General features: G+C 42.8%; 1 protein-coding gene across 10 annotated transcripts in view; it reads right to left on the bottom strand.

Moving 5' to 3' along the window:
- celf5a (cugbp, Elav-like family member 5a) overlaps nucleotides 1–17,135 on the bottom strand; it is a 172,238-nt gene extending 155,103 nt beyond the window's left edge. For all 10 annotated transcript variants that reach the window (XM_047586699.1, XM_047586702.1, XM_047586700.1 and 7 more), the window contains exons 1-2: nucleotides 16,663–17,135; nucleotides 2,003–2,085 (exon numbers count right to left, since the gene is read on the bottom strand). In XM_047586699.1, coding sequence (XP_047442655.1) covers nucleotides 2,003–2,085; nucleotides 16,663–17,020 — 441 coding nt within the window. In that variant the 5' untranslated portion in view covers nucleotides 17,021–17,135. The remainder of the gene's footprint in view (nucleotides 1–2,002; nucleotides 2,086–16,662) is intronic.
- Between the last annotated feature and the right edge of the window lie 2,710 nt (nucleotides 17,136–19,845).

Here is a 19,845-nt window from a genome sequence, read left to right as displayed (position 1 = left end):
TTGGTGGATTGGAAAGAATTCAGATTCAGACAATTAAAAAAATGGGCGAGTAGCCGCACGGGTCAAAACCCCCTGCAAGAGGGCGGGGACGCAGGACTTAATGACAAAATGTAGACGTTAATAACTCATAAGCCATCTCTGGAGAGTTCCTAGTTTACATTAATTACGCCATAGCCCCTGGCAAACTGCATATCAAGCAGGATTTTCCAAACAAACTACTGGCATATCTACTTACCATCAAGCAGAAAAGCAACAGGGAGGTTTGAGACAGGTTTTAGTTTTGTGTAATAACGCTCATATTGTCAATCCTTAGGTTATAAATCCATCCGCAGATGTTGCTCCAGTGTCACGTCAAAGGGCTGTATATTAAATTTTGCGACACCGGCATGCCACCAAAGTCGCGTGGCGTAGCTGCAGCATTGCAGCACACGCCGCCTTTGTTTCATTGGGCCACTGGTCTCTGTGTGTGAGTGAAGTTGAAGGGATGGGAACAGGAGAGCAGCCTCGGCCTGACACCCATCAACGTCTGCCTGTTACATTTCTATGACACGCTCTGTCTCAGGAAGAGCAGCGGCAGCGGAGCACCGGGAGGGTGGGGAGACGAGAGGATGTAGGGTGGACAGGACTGGGTGGGGTAAAGGGGAAATCAGCAGGAGGGCCAAAGCAGGACTGAAAGGTACAAGAAAAGCTTTGTATTTCTCAGAAGTGATACACGCCACAACTTTCTCAGCCACTCAATGTGTGAGTGCTTTTGCGCCAAAAAAAGAAAACTTCTTTTCAGAGCTCACGTGCAAAAAAACGTGCGAGGTTTCCTGATTCTGTGCATACTCGTAAAATGTTATCTTTTTTTATTAATATGAGCACTGATTTTATAGTAATGATGTTTATAGGACTCCATTGAAATGACTGTTAAACCTGGCAAAGACCAGGTGGAAATTTGAACAAACTAAGTCGGGAGAGCAGGAGAGAGAGCCTCCGACTCGTCAGTGTATATGTCTGATCCCTCGTGCCCCCTCATTTATACATTGAGCCACTCTTTAATCCCAGTGGTAGGTCAGCCTTAATGGATGCCCCGCCACGCTGACAGTGGGAGATGTTATTAATGACTATGACGCGCGACGGGAGAGGAGAAAACTTACTAGAAAGCCCGAACCATAGACAAAACCAACAAAGACATTGCTGAACACATCCCCTGGCATTATAGGGAGGAAGTTTGTGTCCTCTCTCTGCCTTCCGTCTGTATAATTCACATGCAGTGCAAAAAAAAAAAAAAAAAGAGAGAGAGAGAAAGAGAGAGAATGAAGCCCTCTAGCCTCACGCTTGGCTAATTTGCAGGATAAACGAAACTTGTTTTTCAAGGAAGCCACAAGAAAAGGGTTCAGAACAGCCCGAGTTGTATGTGCATGCTTAATCTCAAACATGTGCCTGTTGGCTGGCGTTTTCCACAGGCTGTTTGTCTTCCATCACAGAGGGTGTTTGGTTTGGAGGGGGGGGAGGAATCTTTACTGATGTTTCTCACCAGTTCTGGCTTGATCTGACCAAGTCATTATGCGCTCTCTTTGTCTTAATCGGATACTGCACAGATTCAGCTCGCACACATGCGCGAACGCTAAACAAATTACATAGATAGAAATACGTGTGAATGCCACCTTGATAATTCAATTATAATCTACAGCCTGACATTATTTTCTGCTCAGTTTTCCAGAAACGCAGAGCCATCCGTTCTGTTTTCTGTGCCATTCTATGCTGTTGCTTCAAAAAGTATGAGGGAGAGTGGGTCTGATCAATGCTGGCAATATCCCCTTGAGAACAGACACATAGAAAAGTTAAAACCGGGCCTTCAAAAGGCTGAGCTATTGATTGAATTGCTCTCCAAAGTGTTTTTCATCTCTGGGACTATACAAGGAGAATGCCGGCTGGTGTGCAGCCGGGTGCAGATGGCATGGCTGACCACTATAGAGGGAGGAAAGAGAGGAGGGAGGAGAGAGAGGCAGACACTCACCCCTGGCAGTGTTTTCTGTTCATGGAGGGCGTTCTGAGCCTTGATGGCCGACTCTCGGGCGCAGTAGGTGAGGAAAGCACAACCTGCAATAGATGTACAGCACATACAGACCTAATTAAGAATAACACACAAAATGTAGCCACTACACAATGGCATGGCAATTTAGGAGAAATATTAGGACATTAATGATGCAAAACGGCTGGACGTTTATCACGCACTTATTAGAATTAAGGGAGCCAAAGTCTTGCGACTTTCCGATTTCTAAATAAAAAAAAAAAAAAAAAAAGAAGAAGCCTTGCAAATATCTCTTAAACTAAACAGAGAACTAATAAAAACAGGCAACCGTGCAAGACTCTGGGTTACATGGCGACAAGGGCAGAAAGGAAAGCGCAAGAACAACAAAAATCATTGGAGATGAGCAGAGGATAATTTGGATGAATTGCCAGGCCCGTCCGGCCTCCCCATCCCCAGTGCCACGTCTCGTCCAAAGCTCCAGCCTGGTCAGTGTCCTCGCCCTGAATGGTTGTGACAGCAGCGGAGACAAAAGAAACAGGACTGCTGGAGAGTATTGAAGGGGGCAGAAAAGGGAGAGAATAAGGGGCAAGATCCGATTTAAGACGGAGGAAGGAAGGAGACACTAACAGAGAAGAGGGGAGGTCAGGACTAAGCGTTAAAACTCTGTAACGTCGTTACCTAACTGCAAGACTTCATGTGTGCAGCCTGTTCACACGCATTTAGACGCACGTGCACCCACCCCAAACCAAAGAGAAGGAAGCAAACACAAACTACATCTGTCGAAATCACTGCGGTGCACACAACAAGAGAGAAGACAAGAGGAGAGAAGAAAGTATCGAGGCAATCATTTTCCCCTGACTCTCTGAATAAATAGATTTCCTTGTGTTGTATTAATGAGGTTCACATGGGTTAGCATGCATCATATTTCTGCCACTCCGAAGATGGTTTATTAGCAGCCACTGCATTTTGGATCTCATTTCAACAGATAAATGTGTTCAGTGGGTGGTGATGTATTAAGTCCTCTTTACACGGACAATAATCCAATCCATTTTTCTTGTTCCGTATGAGATCCCTTTTACCCGTCCACGCTTTGGCACAACTTCTTTTGTGCTTAAGAACAAATACGAAGCATTTTTTTTAATGCCATTTCACCGAGTCTTGCACTTTAGCCATGCCTCCGCGGTAACCTACTTCAAAGAGATGGGTTAAAATGTCATGTAAGCCATTGATCTATTGATCGGAACCTGTTTTGCCTCGCAGCTCAAAGCCTCACGTGTCGGCAAACATCACAACGCTCTTACTGTAATCACATTAAGTTTCTTTTTTCATTCCGTGAAGATTCTCGTTTTGTTCGAGACGGCTTGTTGCCGTGCATTTTCAGTGCATGGAAAACAGACGGTGACGGAGTCCGTCCCAGGTCGTGACCTTTGAGGTCGTTGACTGTAGCACTGGTGTCACGGTGGAGCCCTCCCCACAGCTCCTCTCGTCCCAACACCCCTAACCTAATGATTTCCAATGGCTACCGCAGAGTAAATCACTCAATCACTCACTCCGCCTAATTCACAGCCTTTATTCTGGGTCAACTTCTGAGGAAAGACTACAAAATGTCACTTTTTAGGGTTTCTTTGTTTCTTTCTTCTATGGGGGACAGTAAACGGACAGAACAGCTGCATTTTGGTGTTTTGTTTTTTTTTTTCGCTCTCTCTGGGCTTGTTGTTGTTGGTTTACTTGACAAATGCCGGCCCCATCTCTGAATAAGAAACAAGTATTTTGCATTACAATCACAAACACGATTTTGTTTGTTAATGTGTAATGCATAGGGCATTGAGAATAAATTAATAACAACCACAACACTGGCAAACAAAAGAGAAACATGAACTCCATTTAAATGTGATTCCCTGCTCTTTAATGTATGGCTTAATAAGAATTTGCAGGCCACAGGCAAAAAAGCTTTAACAACTCCATAATTGGAATCCAAACACGTACAAATTGCAAGAGCCGCACTGCATACCAAGTGCAAAAGTGTGAGTGGGGGGTGGGGTGGGGTGGGGGGGCATGATGAAATAGTTTGAAACACAATAAAAAAAGCCACTGTAATCAGAGCCCGCTGACACAGCAATGGGGGAAGCCTTCCCACTGTGAAGAGATGATCCTCTGCATCATCTGACAGAAACCTAAAACAGCTTTATCTCACGCATTGATTTCAGCTCCACAGAGAGGAAACTCCATTCCTCTTTGCCACCCTTTTCTTTCTTCTCTCCCCTTCGTCCCCAACTTCCCCTCCCATCACTAACCCTCCACGTAACTCCGCACGTCTGCGCTCCTGTTTCCTAATGATATATTTTTAAGCGTGTGTGGAGCGTGTGCTGGGAACTCTGTGGAGTCTCTCCATCCACGCAGCGTTGAATTGGCATGTAATTAAAGAGTCTTACATGGGAGAGAGAGAGGGCGTGGGCAAGCGAGGCAGAGGGAGAGTGGGAAGAGAGTAAGTAAGAAGTGGGCTCCTGCTCGATGTGTGTCCACTGGGTCTGTGAGCCACACGTGAGCCACTTCTTGCTCTGCTTTCTTTACACTCTGAGCCCGTGGTCGCCTGAAGACACTCGCTTTCTGTCACATGGAGTGTAAAGAATATTGAGGTTACGCTACTGAAAGTAAGTAAGGCAACCGTCAATTTCTGAATCTGCGGAAACTGACATTTTACTGACAGTTTACCTTAAAACTAAACACTGAGTTTCCATACATAACTTGACACATGACCAAAATGAGCATATAGAATAACACGTTTCAAAACAAAAACAAAGTTTCTCTGCTTTATTGGACATACACTCACTGGCCACTTCATTAGCTGCACTGAATCCTAATGGACCCTTTCACAGCCCACATCAAAGATTAGCTGGAGGCTACTATTGGAGGCTAGCTACAAACTGAAACTGTATGGCATACCAGTTGCCAGTGAAAGAGATCGTAGAAACCCTGTCAAACGCAATGAAATGAGAGGACTGGGCGGAGACAGTTGTCAAAAATGCTTATTTGTGCCTTCACAAAATACCATTTGCTAGCTCCCACTAGAAAGTTAGCTGAGGTTAGCTCGTAGCTTGACAGCAAGCTTTCACATTTACTTCCTATTTTACTAACAACGCCCACAAAGTGTTGCTGTAACATGTGCCTCTTAGCGATTAGCCTGTGTAATAGCCTCCGTTGGCCCATGAGTGATGCAGGTTTGTTTTCGCATTACCACGAGTTAGCCACAACTTTGGCTCACACAACGAGTCTTGTTCATGACCATTTAGGACATTCAGTCATTGCACCACGCCCCATGCCATACTATTTCCCTAGCTTACCTACGAAGGCGCGTCTTTAAACAGGTCAGGACCATAGACATATTTACGTAGACACCGCATTGAGCGCTGTATCAGCGTTGCCAGTCCACCATCTTGGATGTGGCGAAGTGGCGCGATCGGAGAAGTCGATCGGACTCCTCATTCATTTTCATGTGGAAGTGTACCAACCGGTTTACAGTACAAACTAGATCTCACGGCATTACCTTTCACAAGTAAGAATGAAAAGGGAATTTAATGGGTGGAACTGTTGGTAGTTGTAGTTGATTTTGTTTAAATATGCCAATTTGTGATTTTATGGGTTGTTGTTTGGACGGTTGCGCAAATCTAGCTAACGGCTGTTAACGTAGGCTGTGACTTGTTGCTAATATGTATGACTATTATCGGGTAACTGTATATGTAAATGTGGTGTTTGTATGTGTTTTAGGGGGCTGCAATAACGCTCCTTCAGCCAGACATTTCCAAGCCATCTTCCGCCATCTGATGGTGCGGTGCGGTGTGTCTCCAAGCATTTCAGGAAACGGGAGGATGAGACCGTGTCCCTGTCGTCTTTTTCTCCAGCAGCAGAACAAACTATAATATAATATAGTATAATATAATATAATGTTCATCAACGCCACCCGTATAGATACGTATGGGTCATTCCTGCTATTCGGTGCCATTTGAGTCTCCATGACGTACTATGGCAAAGGGTATTTAGGGTAAAAATGGGCTAGTACTTATTTCTAAAAGCTTGTCTTATGTGGTTAACTGTTTTCTACCATCGAATAAAATGATATGTATGCAGGACTAGTTGAAATTAAAATAATTTATTTTTAATAATAATTAAAAAATAAATAATTACCTAAAATATAAATAATGTCATTACTGTTTGTTTCCCAAATATATTAGTGTGTGTTGTGAATGGATGAATAAGAGGCATTAACTTAAAGCACTTTGTAGAAAGGTGCTTTACGTGGCAGATTTGCCACATCCAACATGGGGGATGCGTTAAGGTATTGTAGCAACGGACCAACCCGCTCAATGCGGCGTCTAAGTTCTGTATAGATGTCTATGGTCAGGACCAGTAAGCTGTGAACCGTGTGCTTACTTTGCAACCTGCGGTCACCTTATTGGTTAATTTCAAGTTCAACCATTTTATTGGTGTATGTGTTAAAGTTCCAACTAAATAATGTACTGTTGGATAATTACTGTACATTCAAAAGCAAACATGCAGTGTAGATTGTTTGTTGCTGTCATTTAACCGGTCATCTAGTGTTCAATCATTTTGTTGTATTTGCTGTCTATAGACACCCATGTGCTCGCCCTCAGTCTGGCATACAACAGAAAATTTAACCAAAGTTTACCATGTGTCCATCTCGTTTAACCAAAGTGTCCATTGAACACGATGGAGACTTTCTTTCAGATCAAAGCACCTACCAGCAGTTAATAATGATGGTAATAAGGTGATCATTTATACTATAAACCCCAGAAGCCTCAACATGAAGAGATTAATTTGTCAACTACAAGAGCTCAATATGAATGTCCTACTTCTACATTGGCACTGGGCATAAATTGTGTACTGCAGAATCAACAAATATGAATGTAATTCCTAGGAGACTGTGCTGGTTTAAACCTCCTCCACGTTTCATACCCTCTTTGCTCCCTTTTCTCCATCCCCTTGCCCCTGAGGAGCAGAGCTGCCCTAGTGTAATGAAAAAGTGTGAACTTGCTCTCACTGTGGCATTTGCTTGGCCAGAAAGTGTGAAGGTAGCAGAAACCGAGCCAGTCCTGGCACCGGTCTTGACTGCTCCCTCACACATCATTTGCACTCTTTGGAAAATGCTATCACTGTGGGTAGATTACTTGCTTTCTTCATTTACTGCCATGTGGGGCTCCGGGGGAACAGATAGCCTTTCAGAGGGGTTGGAAGCTGAAACACACATCAGCAGCACTGGGACAATGTGATTATGACCTGAATCATTGCCAGTCAGGGAGGCAGGAGGCCTCGGAGACGCAGATTGATCATGAGGGGAGTAATCAGCTCTAGAGAATCTTTTTAAGTCATATAATCATTCCCTCATCTTTGTAAAAAGATCCTTGATCTGCTCTCACACTCAAACAGTCAAGCTAATGTTCAGGTGAAGACTGAAGACAGGACGACAGACTGAGAATTTTAATAAAGACGAACAGTTGGAGTTGGCACAGACTTTATAAAATGCTCTTTCCTGACAACAATATTTTCCCTGCTCAGGCCTAATGGGCTTGTAATGATGGTGTATAATATAAGCAGTAGCCTAGCGTAACCTGTAAACCTTAATTAAGTCAGACAGTCACCTTAAAGGGTGCCAGCAACTGTGCTCAGTCAACATCTCCTGATCTCAAATCTGGCTGCAGTCTTCCATTACTCTTACGTGAAACATTTCATCCCTTCATCCAGCTCCAAATCCCCCTTCGTTTCTCCTTTCACTACCCCTCCCATCATCCCTTCACCTTGAGCAATGAGCTGGGGGAGGATGAAGTCTGTGGAGCACTGACGAGCATCAGCTTCGGTCTCTATCACGAAGGCAAGGAACGGTCCCCTCACCCTCCCTGGTATCCTTTCTGACCCGTGAGTAGGAGACCTCAGCCATTGATTTGTTGCTACTCACTCACATAGACTACACTAGCCTCCAAGATGCAGTCAAACAGATCCATAGGAAACACGTCCCAAAGGACCGCACGTGTGCGTGTCTGAGTGTGTGAACGTGACGGTGTATTTACTGCACATATATATTTCTATGTACGTGTTGTGTTGTGTTGTGGCGTCCGATGTCTAATGAGTTTGACAAATGCAATAAATTCTTTCTGAAAGGCTGCGTATATGTTTCAGGATCAATACTGAGGCGAAGAAGACATCATAAGAATGCAGGGAGATAGACTTTGACACACTCACACTTACAGTTCATCGTGTGGCTCTGAGGTTAAATAGTCCTCACAGGGCACAACTGGGGCCTCATGTCCAAATAGTTTCGAAAGAAAATCCCTAAAACAATTCTTCAGCACTTTGTCATTTTCTTCCAATTCTATAGTCTTTAAAGTAAGCTTCGATTGGACACCTCATCCCTCCTTAAAAGCCATAGTTCAGTCTATAAATAAATCTAGTGCCCTGCATCCCTGATGAGCAACCTAATTGACACCCTTAATGGATGGAGTTTCACAGAGCTGTAAATAATGTGTAGGTTCACACTTACTGCCTCCTGCTGTGTTACTTCTGGGAGGGCAACAAGAGTTTACTTGCCAAGTCCCCATCTCTCCAGCTTGCCGTCCCTCTTACCCTCCCCGAGCCAAGCTCGCTCTGGCCAAGAGATTTACAGAAATCAATATAAATTCCTCCTAGCCCCCCCTCCCCTTCACCGTTGCCCAGGTCAGAAAACGACATCTCCTCCTTTTCACGTATTATGAAAGCCACTTGGATTATAAAAAACAAACAAAGCAGACCAGAAAAAAAGGAAATCATAAAATTACTTTCACTTGTTTCACCTCGCCTAACCCAAAACCCTGATGTGAGGTCTTCATTTAACGCATATGACTGGCACAAATTCATGCGATACCCCTAATAACGCCGGCCCTCTTTCAAAGGGTGAAAGGCATTTAAACCTTTGAGACAGATCGATTGATCATAGCAAAGCCACAATCATAGATGACTGGCAGCTGCAAACTGAGTGCAGGGTAAGAGACGGATCAGGTTCTCAGTCACTTTGATTTTACAAATTGAAAGTTACCTTTAAAGACATCGCTTCAAAGGCCCAGAGGTTGCTTGGATGGACTGATTGAAAGAAGGATGAGGAAGAAAGACATGCGAGGGAAAGAAAAGACACCACCTGGGTGAACCATACACACACGCGCATTCTTCATTGGTACACTGCCATACATACACTGGGAAACCTTAACAGACCAACACTAATTACACATGCCTTTATAAGCCTTTCTTTCCATGTAATGCATTCCCTGAATGTAACACGCTACATTCCAAACAAATATTTATTGTAATAGGCTACATGCCAAAAGTATGATTTTGTGTCCTAGTGGTTTTCTTCATTTAAATCGAGTCACCACTGGAGTCGGAGAAGGCTAATAATTAACATTAATGGTGTGACTAACAAGCAGGCACCAGGGTGTTAATTGCATTGACGTACATTTCCTAGTAACCACATCCAGCCTTGAGGATTTCAAAAATATGGCTCTGCTAATGATCAGCCAGATAGATAGATAGATAGATAGATAGATAGATAGATAGATAGATAGATGAGGAAATCCCAAATAAAAGGTAAAATGGATGTGAGTACCTATCATCCATTAATTAACGACAACAGTTTTTTTTAATTAAGTAAGATCTACCACTGAACAGTGAACCACAGATCGGGTGCCACATTGGAACTGAAGTAAACTCTATATGCTCTGTTTATTCACCCAAATTAACATTTGATCATCAAAAAAGAAACACAAATTCCATGTTTCATCTTTCTCCGCATTATCTGGCAAAGTATTTGCCTGCATCACAACAAAGACAAAAAAAAATAAAAAATAAAAAAATGCAACACATCCCCAGTACAAAGCCTCTGACCAGTTAGTGTCACTGGCAGTACAGCACAGAGACTCTTGGCTTCAGCGTTGTTCCTTCAGTGAGACAGATAGATGGAAGGAGGGAGAGATGGGGGGGCTCGATGATGGAAGGGGGTTTTGATGGGGGGGCGGGGGAAAGGGGGCAGGAAATGAGGGGGACATGGCCCTGCAGTCGCCCACAGATGCTCCTCTCTGTCTCTCCCTCGTTCTCTCCCCCTGTTTCGGGCGCAGTATGGGAGCCGTCTTTTGGGGGAGGCTGGCAGGCAATCAGTGATGTCATGCCAGCAGTGCAGCGATGGCAGCTTAACCTATTTTCGGAAATACCACAGAATTTCTATTTATAACCGTGCTGAGCAGCATGTATCTTCACACATCCCTCACGGACCTGAGCATTCGTAGACATTTTACAATTTAAAATGTGACTCACATTTTGGGGGATTGCTAAATATCTGTAATAAACAATGTCCTGTTTATTATAGTCATAGCTGTCATTTTGGGTAGAAAAGTAGATCCTCGTTCATGTACGACTACTGATACGTTGGTTTCGGTTTTGATTTTTTTTGACATACAATAGTATTGACTCAAAAACTAATGGTAGAAAGCACAGTACTAGCACTAATTGCAGTATCTGGATGTGTATTACTAGTGTTGCCAGAGGGATTTTCTCATGCCAACAGCTTTTACGTGATTATTTTATCTGCCGAACTTGGCCTGTGCTCCTCCTCCTCCACCTTTCATCCATCCCAACCCTCCGGTGCCCAGACATGGCTCGGCCTGTCAGAGACATCCACCATGTCCCAAGCTGAACCGTCACTCTACTCCCCCACTGCCTTAGGATAAAGGCTGCCATTTGTTTCTGCATCTCTGACAAACACTTCATCTTTTTCCCTCCACTTATCCATCTGTCCGTACGTCCATTGTTCGGTGCCATGTGTCTGTCTGTCATTTGCCTCGTGGGCCCAGCTGTATGCATGTGCCATCGTCCCTGTCCCATTTCTCTCCCCATCACATTGGGCTGCATGACAGAGAGGGATTGGGTGACAGTGCTAAGTCATATCCACAAAGCTTTGTCTTCGAATGCAGTCACAGACAGATACATGCGACATTTATGCATTGTTCATTCACACCAACATCAAGGGCTCAACCATTTGGCAATCAGAGAGATGTGACAGCTTGACTAATCTGTGATTGTTTTTCGGCCAAAACATGGGGGTTAGCAAGCCCTCCAAGGGCACGGTACTATAAGGCAAGACAAATAACTTATTATTTTCCAGGCTTGTACAAGGCTTTATCGCATGAGTTCTCCTGAACCATTCCAAAATGGAGAGGGATTATCACAAAACATTGCATTAAAATCTCCTCTCTCCCCTCTCCCTTGTTATTTCATTTTCCTTCTAAAATGAATCTGTGCCCAGCCAGGCTCAAACACAACATTAAAGAGCTCATGCTATTCTAACAGAATCCACCACCCCCCTCCTGCCTCACTTCCTCTTTTTTTCCCTCTGTGTCTTTATAACCCCCCCATAAGAGTACACTCTGCTCTGTAAGCAATGGCTCTCTCTGCTAAGCTACCCATACAAAACAGACAGGCTTCTATCCCTCTATTTAGACTAAGGAAATAGCTGTGACCTTTGAGCACGAACAAGAAGGCGGTACGCTTATGCCAAATCGACCTTTGGAAAACAAATGTGGCCTGCAACACACCAAAAATAATTCACCTCAAAAATGTTCTCCTTAAAACAGATGAAATACTGTGTAGCATCGTATTGTATCGTATCATATTGTATCATATCGTATCGTATTGTATCATACCGTATCGTATCGTATCATAACGTATCGTAACGTATCGCTTCATATCACTTCGTACTGTACATATTGTTTGGCATCATTTCATATCATTTTTCAAAAAAACAGCCAATTCAAGCAGCCATCCAATCATTTTTTCAGATACAAAGCTGACAAGCTGTTGAACTACCTTAAAAAACAAACACCCATGCCGCTACACTAGGCATCCAAATTCACTGTCCCAGAAGTCCCCAATGTAAAACCCAGCACCGAAGAGCTTTATTTACTCGATACGAAATGCACAAGCACATAAATGAGTCTCTCTGATAAAGTTAGTGCACAGTTTCCCTTTAACATCGCAGTACATCTTCTCAAGTCTGCACCTGCCCCAGACGGCCATTAAAGCAAACATATTCCACAAAGGTCATGGAATCACAGCACTTCAACGTATTGAAAGTATAATATACCGGAAGCCATAATGAATGTTGCATTGGTGCAGGAAATCAATCCATGTGAAAAGCTCCCTTAGACAGAGATCAAGGGAGAAAGAAGCGCAGACAGAATAAAAGTCAGGTGAGTCTCATGTGTGGACACTAATGTCCAGCAGAGCGCGGCCTTGTCGGCATCCAAGATTGACAATCTCCTTGGGAAGCCAACGGAAAAGAGCAGAAGAGAGCGAGGCAGCAGCACTCCTCATCCTGAAGTCAAGGCCCATAGCGCCTGTCAGTACCAGTTGAGCTGCTGCATCTTTTATGAGGAAAGCCCTGTTGCTTATTACAATATTTACAGACGTTTAAAGATTGCGAAGCGAGTGTTGTTACTGCATTAGCTTGGCTCGGTGGCCTTCGCTCACTAGCCCTGACAGAAGATTTTATTCTAGATTTGTTAAATCGAATCACTGCACAAAACTGCTAGGAGACTGAGTTTTTTTTTTTTTTTCTTGTGACTCGATGCTCACACACTCAGATGCAATGCAATTTATTTCTTCTTGAAACCCTTATGAAATTGTTTAATTTCATTAGCAGCGGTGTAATCAAAAGTCCTAAACCACACTGATGCCTATTAAATTTGTAATATTACCACAGCATGTTGTGTATGTGCCATTCATGTTACATCTACAGCTCTGTTTATGGTTTGTAAGTGAATTTCTCCCATCTGTTCCCTCAGGGGGGATGCTGTCCTACAGCACTGCTGTGATCTTTGACACGTTCCATAAGGCATGCACAATATGGAGATGTGTAGATGTACTCACACTTTCCCTAATATCATATATGAGAGAGAGAGACTTTAACAAACCAGAACTTAGTTTAATCAGTGCGACTGCCTTTAAGCCACAGCTTTATATAGGAACACTGCAGTCTCATACCATATCAATTTGGTATCATGAGGTGCATGTGCTATGTCTCAGCTATTCCAGTTTCCCTCCATCTCTCCTCTTCAGCGGGAGGACAACTCACAGAGAAACCCTATCCGTCAGACCGGCTCCGAGGGGGGAAAAAATAAAAACTTGAATAAATATTTCAGTAGATTATTCTGTGATTTAATGTGCTTCTGCTTGGCTGGAGTCTACGGCAATATCCCCATTTATAAATGCATTAACACAATGATACCCGACACAGGCTTAATATTGATACCCGGGTTGTCGTGGCCAGCAGATTGGAGCAGAACAGGGATTCTTTTCTCTGTCGGTCGGTCTGTCCTTCTGTCTGTCTGTCTGTCTGTGCTGAATCACTAGTTCTCTCTGATTTGAGTTTGAGACTATTATCTGACAGAAACTTGACATTTTCACATTTACATCTACATTTCAAGCAGTTACTGTTAACTTGGAGAAAAAACACAAGAAGAGGAAGTAGAAGTAGAGCACCTACCACACGCAAGAAAGGTTCTGCAGGTATGCATGTGCGTAAATGTCCAAGCATGTGCTTAGCACGTGCTGTAAGAGGCGCTAATTAGAGCCAAACGGAGAAGTTTTCGCAGTCTGTGATGAATTCAACATCAGGAAATCCTCTACCTATTAATACCAACTGGGCGACAGTAATTGGCAGGCCATCGACAGCGTGGGCAGAATTAATCATTTGAAGAGGCAGACTAGACTGAATTTTTAATTGGCAGAGGCAGCCACTGTTTAGGGAGGCAACCAGCTGATCACCCAAGAGACTGCTGCTTCAGACAATGCACATTTACTAATCCTCTTGAGTCAAGTTATTATGGCCATGCATTATTATCACGCTTTACAAACTAATTCCATGTTTTCCCTCATGGATTACCAAGGGGGAAAACAGTTGCATAAGAAAAGAGGAAATAATAAACAGAAAGAGAACGATGGGGATGAAATGAGAATCAAAATGACAGAATAAGTGCAATGACTTGGCTGTGTGTGTGTGTGTGTGTGTGTGTGTGTGTGTGTGTGTGTGTGTGTGTGTGTGTGTGTGTGTGTGCAGTATGCTGTATATATCCCTCCTTCCATCAGTGTCAGTGTGGACGTGTCTCTTTGAGGGTGCTGTCCCAGTGTTTCCATCACGATACAAATGCCATAATCCTTTTCTGCTTAATAACATGATTAACTATAATATAACCTCATCAGAGATCATCGACATATCAGAGTTTGATTGTGGATTTGTTAATTGTGCAGCCAGGCTTCATTACATTCTAAGTCATTTAATTTGACAGAACTGTGCTTATCTATAATTAATTAGTTGTTTGTTAAGTTAATGAATAAGGGTAAACATTCCCTTGGAGAAGTACGTTTGGATTGAGGCTTTTTTCATCAGTTCTATCACATCTTAGAGATGGCCCATCAATCTGCACTTAATGTTTAGCTCTTTTTTTTTTTAATCTATTTATCAAACGGAATAAATTGTAACTCATGATTGACACTGAATGGATATTAGAAAAAAAAATCTCTGTATTTCTTGGAGACTTTAAAAGGGAATTTCTCTTTGTTGCAAATATCTTTGAGTTTTTGCATTTCAAACTGACAAGGGACCAGAGGAGACGATCACACGTTGAAAGAAAGCAGTACGTCTCAATTATGGATTTAAAAAAAATTAAGCTTTTTCTCTCTTTTTCCCACCTCTTTGTGGACGTATGATGTAACAAACTTATGATACTAAAATAATATGAAGAAACTTTCCCAATTTGAGAAATTGAATTCACTGTATTAAATGTCTTAGTGCATTCGTTGTAACAGTGTCATCTCTGTCTCATCTGAATTATATAAAAAATAATAATTTTATTGCACAAGTAACGGGGAATGTGTTTGTGTGATATGTCTAAGCGCTTAAACGGGCTTTTCCTGGACACCATGATGTGTGAAAATCACACAAGACAAATACTGCAATCGTTATGCAACACGGGGCAATGACACTTTAGTGTATGCATGCACACACACAGGAAGAAAAAAAAATAGAGATGAATGCCAACTGAGTGCTGTGCTGAAAATAAAGTGTTCCTCTCTATCCTTCCTTTCAGACTGCAGCAGCTTCTGACATGTCTGGTTGATTAAAGCTAGCTTAAACTGTAGTTGCAATCAGTAAATGACTCCTTTGCAAACATTTTGTGACCAAAACAGGGACTCGGTGAGAAGTGCTTTGTGGCATTATTAACACATTTCACATCCTCTGATGCTGACTTCATGTACGTGGCAGTGTTTACATTACTGTCACAGATTGCCATTTGTCTTTTCTAAATGTCAGTGCATTAAAAGGATTTTATCTTGTAGGCTAATAGCCGCCACATATCAACATCTGCCGACTCTGAATGATTGCAAGATGGCAAATCTATAGAGGGAAATGGCAATTAGACAAAATTATATAAATATGGTGTTATACCTAAACTATATTGTCCTTGCCGAAGAATTCTTAAATAATGATTACAGTGAATCTGATCATCATTAGCATCCACAGCCATTATCTGAAACTCTTAATGTCACAGATTACATATAGTCTAGCTCTGTATGTGTTACCTGGCTGACAAATAAATAAATAAATAAATAAATAAAGTTGGGTCAAAAGTGTTGATGGGTCATGATGATGATGATGACGTCTACGGGGGGGGGGGGGGGATTTCTGAATGGTTTATTCCACCCAGGCACTGATCTCCACACCGTATATCCTTGCTAACCAACTTCATTACGGTGGATGGAAGTTGTCAGTGTATACGGTGGCCCACCGAGCTGAGTGGATTTACACCCTCTGCTTGCCCCAGCCTTCCATTTCGGCAGAGGCAGCGCAGCATCACTGCCCACTCTCCGTGGCGACGTTCGTCATCTTGTGACAGCTCTTGCGCCCTTTGGAGACATTGTAGTATTGAACTGATTTCGCCGTGTCGGCTTTGCACCCAGCCCGCTCCGTTCGCACATGGAGAGATGTTAAAGAAAGCATATGGATGAATAAATGATGCCCACTCCCACCCCCCTCGCCCCGCGCGCAAGAGATGGGACTGGCAGCGAAAGGCTCTTTAAAAATGCATTCTTTCCGAGCGCCTCTGCCCCACTTAGGAGCGCGTTAAGAAAACACTCCTCTATTGCAATAAAATAAAGAATCACTCTTAGCCACTGATAGTAGACGCGACATTATATCTATTTTTGGGCTCGTCTGAAATGTGGAATTCCGCGTATGGAAATAGAAACGGTCAATAAATCCTTACGCACCGTCAGAACTTGCTCTTTACGCAAAGCAATAATTAACTAATTGAGGGGAATACGCAAACGTTGATGAATGTTAGATGAAAATATATGGTAAACATGGTGACATTGGTCAGCTGTTAAGACTGATAATTTCGGGTTTACCCGCGATAGGAAAAAAAAAATAAAAAATGTGAGAATAAAAGTGGCAAATGCCCACATTTTAGTACAAATCAGTTCAAAAGGTGCAGTTAATAATAAGCATTATTAATCTTCATATGGGCCTCGCGGCCATTTGTGGGGCGACACGTTACCTTTGTGCATGCCGGTGTATCGGTCCTTGAGAACTGTCAGTTCGTGGATTTTCCCAAACTGTTCAAACAGGGGTTTCAGGTCTTTTTCTTCCAAGTTCCGCGGTATCTGCCCGATAAACAGCTTAATGGCATCTTGGTCTTTCATGTTGCCGCTCTCCGGATGAATTGAAATGGGTTCTGACCCGTTCATGGGTTTCGGGAATGTGAGCTGAGGGTACTGGTGCTGATGTGGGATAAGTAGTAGTGGTTGTTGGGTCGGTGGTGCCCCCGGTCCAGTGAAAACCAGGCTGGATTGAGCGGGCTGGGGCTGCTGTGGATGGTGCTGCCTTCTTGTTTCAGTCTGAGTGAATCTGGCCATTCTGAGCTGGGAGCAGAGTGGATAATAATGACAACACACACACACACACACACTGTGAGAGAGCAAGCACTCAGCTGGAAACCAGGCTGACTTTCTATCCGACACACAACACACACACGCGCGCACACACACGGTAAGGCGGGGTGGGTGGGTGGGTGGGCGGGCGAGTATGGGGGTGGGGATGAGGGGGTGATATTGGCGGAATAAACGCACACAGAAGCGATATCAGACGCTCTGGAGTGACACCCAGTGGCATCTGTGGAGAACTTCAACTCAGGAGACGACGGATATGTATATATTTTTAAAAACCATTAACTAAATATGTTCAGAAAAATCTTTTACAAAATTAATTAATAGCTGTGGGAGATCTAATGAAAACCATTTACTCAAGTGAAAACAGCAACAGAATGGAAAATATGCATATAAATATATATATATATATATATATATATAATATATATATATATATATATATATATATATATATATTTTATTTTTTTTTTTTCTTCACAGCATTCAATTTTGTGTCACTGAAGAAAAGGAGCAGGTGTTTGTAATTACTTCAGTGGTGGCTACATTCTGTTCAAGTGTCCCAGTAAGCTATGACAAGAGTATTTTTTATTTAATTATTTACACCTGCTTATTTCCAACTGTGAAATATCAAGATGTCTCCCATGAAACGGCTCGTTACAAATAAGATAACATGAGATGGGAACACTTCATTTATCCCTGTGGGGAAATTAAAGTGTTACAGCAGCAAAGAGCAACAAAATACAAAAAATAAATATAATAAGGTAAGACGAGAAAAGAAAAGTAAATACATTAAAGACCAAATATATTTACTTGGTGCTTCAGGTTAGTAGTTTAACAACTTGAATGTTGAAGTGGTAAGAAGGCTGAATATACATGACGTTCATGAATATCATGAATAAAGACAAACTCCAATAGCAGTTGCATCAAGTATTGCACCTAAAATGAGGTAATGATGTGACGTAATACAGGGATGAGTGAGTACAGACAGATGTATTATGTTCTTTATATGTCCAGAAAGAAGCTCAGCAGCAGAGCTAAGAAATGCTGATGTTAAAGAGTCTGACTGCTAAGGGAACAAAAGACCTCCGGAAGCGCTCCTTCTTGCACTGTGGGTGCAGCAGTCTCTGGCTCAAGGAGCTACCGAAAGTCCCAACGGTGTCATACGGGGGGTGAGGGCGGTTGTTCTCGATCTTTGACAGTTTGTCCAGTATCCTCCTCTCCCCCACCTGCTCCACGGAGTCCAGAGGACACCCCAGGATGAGGCTAGCCCTCTTTTACCAGTTTGCCCAGTCTTTTTTTTTTTTGTCCCTTCTTTCCGACTCCGCCACACCAACAGACCACAGTGTAAGCACATGCAACCGCAGTGTCATAAAAGGTCCTAAGTAGTGTCCTGCATGCCCCAAAGGACCTCAGTCTCGTCAGCAGGTGGAGGCAACTTTGACCCTTCTTGTATAGAGAGTATAGTTAGTATATTGTCCAACCAGTCCGTTTATTATTCAGGTTTCACAGGGATTCCTATCCATCCACGATGGTGATGTGCAATCCCTGAATGTTCACCAGTGCGGTCTGTGTTGCTTCTCTTCAGGAGTCAATCACCACCTCCTTGTTTCGGTTGCATTAATATGAAGGTGACTGCGTTCACACCAATTGACAAAGTCCTTAACCACCCTCCTGTATTCCAGGCTGCTCCCATTAGATACACGTCCAACAGCGGCTGTTGGATCATCTGAGGACTTCTGGATGTGGCAGCCGTCCAAAGTGTTGATGGTGAAGAGGAATGGAGAAAATAATGTCCACTGTGGAGCACCACAAATAAATGCCCTTTGCCTAAATAAAATTACTTGCATGCATGCGATGGGAGCGTAGATAGTACTAACTAAATTCCTGGTGCATTCTGAATCTGGCTCGCAGAGTAAAATGCTGATGTGTTGTAAAATGATTGCGGAGGTACAGTTCATTTAAAACCACAGATACATTGCAGATAAATGATGTCAGTCGCTGCAATACCTCCTCTAAAATGGTAAAAATGCAAAAATTTTTTAGTGGAACACTTGAGCAAATGCTCATAGTTCGTGCTTCTGCAGCCAAACACAAAGCGTTTTCATCAATTCCTGACTCGTAATGGTGTAAAAATGTGGACGGCAACTATAAATCTAAATGTATTCTATCACGGTGTAGATTTGAGTGAATTGTTTTTCCTCTGAGTGTGCTACAAGGTGGAAGAGATAGCACATTAGGGTTGTGTAAAAACTCACAAAAGAGAAATCCAGCCAAAGTCAGGCTTCAGCAGTAAGCTACCCAAAAGCAGCTGGATGTCTTAGTCAGTTTAATATGAAATCCCTTCTCCATGTGCCTACGCTTCCAACACAGCTCAGCAGGAAAACATGACGAGGCAAAACCCAAAGAGGAAAAATTTGCACTAAAAAGACAGACAGAAAAGTCAGTTAGGAAGATCTCCATTTCATCTGGCCAATTCTGTAACTCCTGAATCTCAAACGAGGCTTTGGAATTTACACCCGATTTTTGCAATTGAACAAGCACCGTGGGGTTTTTTCCCTCCATGTGGTTGCACTAATAAGCGGGTGACTGGACAGCTGGTATTGAGGGGAGGACTGATTACAGAGATCAATAACTCTTTCAGCACCTGTACAGTTTTAATGAGTATAGGCAGTGTAGGGGAAAAAAAGCAGATTCCATCCTTCAATATCCACTTTTTAGCAAAATAAATAGTTTATATTGTAATTCTTGATAGTCTCAGATCAACTAATTTATCCACCCATTATCTGTGACCT

Source organism: Mugil cephalus, chromosome 6 (assembly GCF_022458985.1).
Source record: "Mugil cephalus isolate CIBA_MC_2020 chromosome 6, CIBA_Mcephalus_1.1, whole genome shotgun sequence".
NCBI lineage: Eukaryota > Metazoa > Chordata > Actinopteri > Mugiliformes > Mugilidae > Mugil > Mugil cephalus.
Note: the sequence above shows the minus strand (reverse complement) of the source record. Positions and strands in the feature narration are given on the sequence as shown.